Genomic DNA, 6,403 nt, shown 5'->3' with positions numbered 1-6,403 from the left:
AGTGTTTTGTAGTATCGAGAGTTGCATTATTCCGGCTTTTGTTACATTGGGTGGTATTTATAGAGTTACAAGTGAAATGGTGATCCTTGGAGGCATGCGTGGCACCAAAGCCGAGGGCCATGCTATCCATGTGACAATGACACACACGTGTTATCGAGGCTTAGGGTCTCTGCCGCAGAAATATCCATCCTGCTTACAGCATTGGAATCGCCTCGACGAAGTCATGCTTACAAGCACCAAGAATTACGTTTCGAGACCTATCTCATCCACTAGTCGAAACTCGAAGTTTTGAGGCACATAGCCTTGTAAAAGTATGAAGACCCCCCACCTAGTGCCAACCTACGTGAGGGAGATCCTGAATCTGTGCCTGAAATCTTCTAGGCATGATTGATGGAACATTAGTCAAGAGTACGATTGTCGAGTCTTGTCAACAAAAGTAGCGGCTCTGCATGAGTATTGAGTGCACTATAGGCTAACATTTCAAAGTTGATGCCTATAATTAGATACTTAAATTAAGGAGATGAGACCACGTATACCCCATCCAAAGTTCACTATTCATTTATAACTCTATAGATACCCCTTCCCCCAATGTAATAAAGGGAAAAATAATGCAACTCTTGATACTACAAAATACTTGTTTTTCGTTCTTGTAAAATTAGCACAGCTACATTCATGCCATTTATTTCTTGTTGATTCTTCTGGGATAAGCGGTCATAACGCCATAGTTTCACGAGGTGAAGGCCGGAGTCCTTATCCGTTCGGTCATTGACGTACAACATCCCTTATATTTACACTTTTGGATTATTATCAGTTCATAACTTGTGATCGCATGTTACAACCTACCTACGTGTATTTCAATGGAATCCGACACCTGTTGGCACATTTTTTTGTGTCAACACCATTCAATTTTGAAAATAGTTTCACTGTGTACATAACTCAAACCCTAAAACTTAAGCACAAAATACAGACCAGAGAAAATCGAACAAGCATTAGATTGTAAAGTACATAGTTGACTGATTATTCCTTTGAGTAGTAAAATTATGTCTCATTCAAAAATTTTAGTTAGCCCTTGCATGAATTTGCATTTTTGAGAAGTGATTTTTTTGGAGAATATGTAGTTAAAAAAATAGAAAAAAGTTACAAATAGAAAAAAGTTACAAGAAAATGTGAATAATGATTTATTTTTTTAAATGTGCAGTTCAAAATGAGCCCTTGTTTGGTATCGATAAAAATTCAAATTTTAATTTAAGTCAAAATCAACAAATAATTTTAATCATATATTTCATTGGACCCACAACTTTTCAATCAACTTTTATAAAAAACTACTAAACAATGGTTGAGTATGTGAGAAAAATGATTTAAAAAAAAAAATTTCAAACCAGAGCTTAGTAACTTTTAATTTTTTATTTTTTATTTTTTGGTGAAATTTACTATTTTATAAGCAATTTGTGTTACTTTTATTTTAGTTAAAAATAATTTAGGGTGTATAAAATCTGAATTGACCCATTGATGCGACCAATAACCTGGGTTAACTGGTGACATGATGATCTTGGCTTTATCCTGATCACAGTCTATAAGCGATTGTGATATATATATATATATATATATGATGTGATAAGATATAATTTAATCAAAATTTATTCAATAAAATAAAAGAAAAAACTTCCTCACTTTCTTTTTGACATGTCATTTATATGTAAATTGTAATTCCATTATGTATAAGTAACATTATTCTTCTATAGTCTTAAATGGATCTTCCACTTATTTTCATTTAATATTGATATATGCCCCGTTTGATTCCCATTTTTTAAAGAATGAGAATACAAAATATAATCATTACGGGACTCACACAAAAGATAAAAAGTCTAATATGGTGGTTTGATGTGATAAATAACGATCATATTTTTCATTTTTATGGTGAAAGAATGAGAATCAAACGGCGACATAATATAAATTTAGAGAGGCACCTTCTGCCCCCACATATATTCTGCCTCTTGCCTTTGACAAAATACAGCATACAAATCAGACTTGCTCTATCAGCCTACCAAACGGAAAAGTAATTTATTTTGAAAGTAGTTGTTATCTTAACGTCAAAATAAATCACATTTTAATAGTAAGATTAAACTACTAAGCTTTCATTCTTTCAATATTTACTTACTAATTTGTCTTAACTAATTTAGAACTTGATGTTCGTCTATAAAAATTAACATATTAGAGTATTTTCAAGAGATTCTCTATTTTTAAAAATCATATTTTATTATTTGGAGAGCATTTATAAATTTAGAGTTAAAATGTTGAAGTACTTCAACAAACTCTTTATATTTAAAACTTAATTTTACTACTCCAAACAATATTTATTATTTTTTTCTATATTTTATTTTAACTAATTTTTCTCTAGATTATTTTTCTACATTGAAAATTGAAACACTTTGAATGCATTTAATTATAGAAAGTGGATTTGGCTCTTCAATAATAAAGAACATTAATTTAAAGAGTTTTTTAAAGCATGATTTTAATGATTGATTCTATAAAATAGAGAACATCTCAGATTTAAAGAGTCTCTTAAAGATATTCTTAGGAGAAATGGTCGTTCAATTTGCTTAACGCTCATAAACTCAAGACTATTTTCATGTTTAGTCAACTTAAAACTTATGTTTTACTTTCACAAGAATCTCTTATCAAACGAAGTAATACATCAAGTCTATCTCCAAAGTAATAGCTTAGTCATTCAACTCTTCTATTGTAGTTATGGACAACCACCTCACCATGGATACTATCACTTTGAGAGCTAATCATGATTTTATTTTATTTTTTTGGCTCTCACCATTAACTTTGGATATACACTTTCATTGAGATATTCATCTCATACGTTCACACAACTATGTGTAAGATATGGCTATCATATAATTTATATGAAGTTGGAGTTTCACCTTCAAAACTTAATATATTAGAAAGAGCAGTTCAATTTCTCAACAATTTAATATCATTTTCATTTATACCAACATAGAACCACGCTGATTCCCACCTTACTTATAAGCTAAGGTATACATGCTCTTAATAAAAACAAAATAAGGTGAATATTCAATATATGTATAGTAAAAGAGCATGGCTAGAATTGATCAACAAAAAAATTAAACTCTATCGATTTAAATAAAATCCACATAAAGTCACTTAGACATTCTAGTCCACACATTCGAGCGTTCAATACTTGAATTGGTGAAGTATCACCCAAATTCACCTCGATTTCTGGGGTGGATAGAATCTAGGGAGGGGAGAGTAGGTAATTACGTCGTATTATTTGGTGCCATCTAGCATCAAATATAAATAATTAATTATCACCTTGTATTTACATTTGTCATTAACATAAACAATTGAATTATATGAAATAAAATTATAGTGTTCAATAATCTACTTATTCTTGAACAAGCAACTTGTTTTACACCTCTTGGGAGGTAATGAGAAGGCAAAAGATATATACCATCCACTTGGAATCCTTCGCAGTCCAAAAACCTTATTTTTTAATTAAACAAGATGAGTTGAACAAGACAAATGTTGTCAGCAAAGATAACTTATATTTTATACAACTCAACAAGTAACATTTCTTTATTATAAGTACAAAATCATTCTACAAAGCAAGCAAAAATTCTTGAACACTTGTGTATTTTCCCAAACTATCCTTCCACCTAATATAAATCAAGTTCTATGTAAGTACAAAAAGAAGGAACAATTGGTATTTTATACTTTCTTTATTGACATTTTTCGAAGATGAGTGTCGAATCAACAAAAAGTAATTTCACTTGTTAAGTTTCACAATATTAAGTTTAAAAACTTACAAATATTTTTATAACCATTTTTTTCAAGCAGATTTCAAAGATGAGTAATATTCAACATATTTATAAATTTGATATTCGAATATGTTCACCTCTGGAATGGCCTCGTTGTGTATAAAATAACCAAGAGAGTACTTCCAACGGAAACTTATTATTTGAACATAAACCAACATAGACATCAATTATGATAAGAGGAATAGGCTATAACGACTTCAACTAAATGAAAGTCTTAACTACATCGGCTTATAAAACAATTTAGACATCCTTGCCTTTCAAACCAATTTAGTGTAAGAATTACTCAATGCACGCATAATATAATAGTTTACTGTAGATTATGCAATATTGGATAGGGAAATGCTATGTACACAAAACATTACACCCCCCTCACATGGAGGAAGCCCACATATAATAAAATATTCGTGGGCTCCCTGCATGTGAGAGGGTGTAATGCATTTGTGTACACCATAAGGTATATACATAACATTTTCCTATTGTATAATATTATTAAATTTTTTTAAAAAAAGTATTTACTGTCGAATTATTTTATTATATTCAATACTAGGTATCAAATATTATCCAGTAAGATAAATACTATCAAATAAGTAGAATTTGAATAATGTTTTACAATGTCAACAAGATATGTATAGTTTCATTACTATCATAACTAAAACAAGAAGGCCAAAATCGAGATACTTTATCTAATTTCTCTTGCCTCTAACTATTTATATTTTATCAGGGTGTACGTACCAATTATTTGAAGTCAAAACTATTTAAAGTTAAAACACAAGTAACACATTCACTTTTCTTTAACCTTTATCTTTGTGACAAAATAAAAAATTGGGGCAAACCAATGAATGAATGAGTCAAATCATTTTCAAAACCCTAAAAATCAAATTTGGTACCAAGGGTCAAAAATAAAGAAAGAACCCCCAAAAGTTGAGCCAAGGGTCTAAAAAAATAAATAAAACTAAAAAGGGCATTCTAGTAAAAGAACAATGGTTGCCAACTTCCTGCAAACACCGGAACCAGTTGTATTCAAGCGAGAGAACAGCACGAAGAAAACAGAGAGAGAGAGGCATATGCAATTTGCCAAGAAAAAACTGGCATTTTGCATTTGATTCTCTGATTCTTCTGCTGGAATCTGAGGATCATACATCATCTTACTCACCCTCCCAAAATTCTCTTCATTTCTATATATAAACAAACATATACGTATACGTATACGTCCCGCATATTCACATGATTATGAATTACTGATTTGTTTATTTTTGTAGATACTTGATTAAAAGGAATTTGTAGCTTTCTTGAAATGGATTTTTGAATTAAAGGAGAATATCACAAAAAGGTGGGATTTTTTTTTCTCCTTTTTGGGAATCTTGGGACATTGAAATGGCAGAAAATGAAAGGAAAATGGAGGGATGGCTTTATCTGATTCGTTTCAACCGCTTTGGGCTACATTATTCACGTAAAAGGTACTTTATTCTTGAAGACAACTGCCTCAAGAGCTTTAGATCAATCCCTTCTACCGAAACAGAGGTACTTCTTCTTTTCTGAAATATGAAATTATCATGATTTAAGCACATACATACAATATCTGCGTAATATCGTGTGTATATGTGTGTGCATGTATGTATTATGTATATGTATGTGTTGATATAAATTGAATATATTTGGATAAATAAAGTTTTTGGTAAATGTTTTTTATTTTTCTAAAATTTGTTGTTAAAGTAGCAGACACGAGGATAAATGTTGTGCTGTCTTGCTAATTCTTTCCAAGATACACACGTGATGACTACATAAATGATGCATCATTTGGATCCTGACCTTATTTGATGTGTTATTAATTTACTCTTTCTTGTGTCAGGAGCCTGTGAGAAGTGCAATAATAGACTCCTGCATTCGAGTTACGGATAATGGAAGAGAGAGCCATCGTAGAAAAGTGGGATTTAGAATAAGCTTATGTTTCATCAACGATAGATTAAGTGAAACCTACTTTACTTTTATACTTATAGATGAATTTTCTTGTAAATTGCAGGTGTTTTTCATTTTCACATTGTATAATAGTTCTAATCATAATGATCAGCTGAAGGTATTCATTTTTTCATTCTTGATTTAAAGCTGATAATACAGCAACTAGTGGATGACCCTATAGTTCAAATTTTTTAGTTGGGGGCTACCAGTTCAGAGGAAGCTGCTAGGTGGATCCATTGTTTACAGGATGCTGCACTTAAACCAGTAAAAAATTCAGAAGATTCATCAAGAAGGATATGGCAGCCTTACAGGTGAGATTACATTGCTATTCTTGAACACCCTGACAATTTTTCAAGATGGGAATCTTCAAGAACTGCATCTTTTTCAAATCGTCTGAATCAATTTTATTTTACTAATAAGATTAAAATCAAATAAAAAATCAAATTTTACCATAGCTTATTTCGAAATTGGAAGTTTGATAAATTCAGATTTTTTGTGTGAATGTCTTCAACTTTTTTGCATTTTGTATTGGAACAGCAATTTTATTCATTCAGTTATTTCCTCTTTTTATTTTGTTTCTTTTTTGGTTGGGCGGGGGGGGG

General features: G+C 30.9%; 1 protein-coding gene across 2 annotated transcripts in view; it reads left to right on the top strand.

Annotated features, from left to right (window-relative positions):
- Positions 1–4,830: 4,830 nt before the first annotated feature.
- LOC111372193 (protein ENHANCED DISEASE RESISTANCE 2-like) overlaps positions 4,831–6,403 on the top strand; it is a 9,470-nt gene continuing 7,897 nt past the window's right edge. Inside the window, exons 1-4 of one of the 2 annotated variants that reach the window (XM_022994409.1) lie at positions 4,831–5,366; positions 5,695–5,769; positions 5,866–5,919; positions 5,997–6,112. In XM_022994409.1, the coding sequence (XP_022850177.1) occupies positions 5,220–5,366; positions 5,695–5,769; positions 5,866–5,919; positions 5,997–6,112 (392 nt within the window). In that variant the 5' untranslated portion in view covers positions 4,831–5,219. The remainder of the gene's footprint in view (positions 5,367–5,694; positions 5,770–5,865; positions 5,920–5,996; positions 6,113–6,403) is intronic. The other variant, XM_022994408.1, reaches the window with a different exon arrangement.

This window comes from Olea europaea, chromosome 23 (assembly GCF_002742605.1).
Source record: "Olea europaea var. sylvestris chromosome 23, O_europaea_v1, whole genome shotgun sequence".
Taxonomy (NCBI): domain Eukaryota; kingdom Viridiplantae; phylum Streptophyta; class Magnoliopsida; order Lamiales; family Oleaceae; genus Olea; species Olea europaea.
Note: the sequence above shows the minus strand (reverse complement) of the source record. Positions and strands in the feature narration are given on the sequence as shown.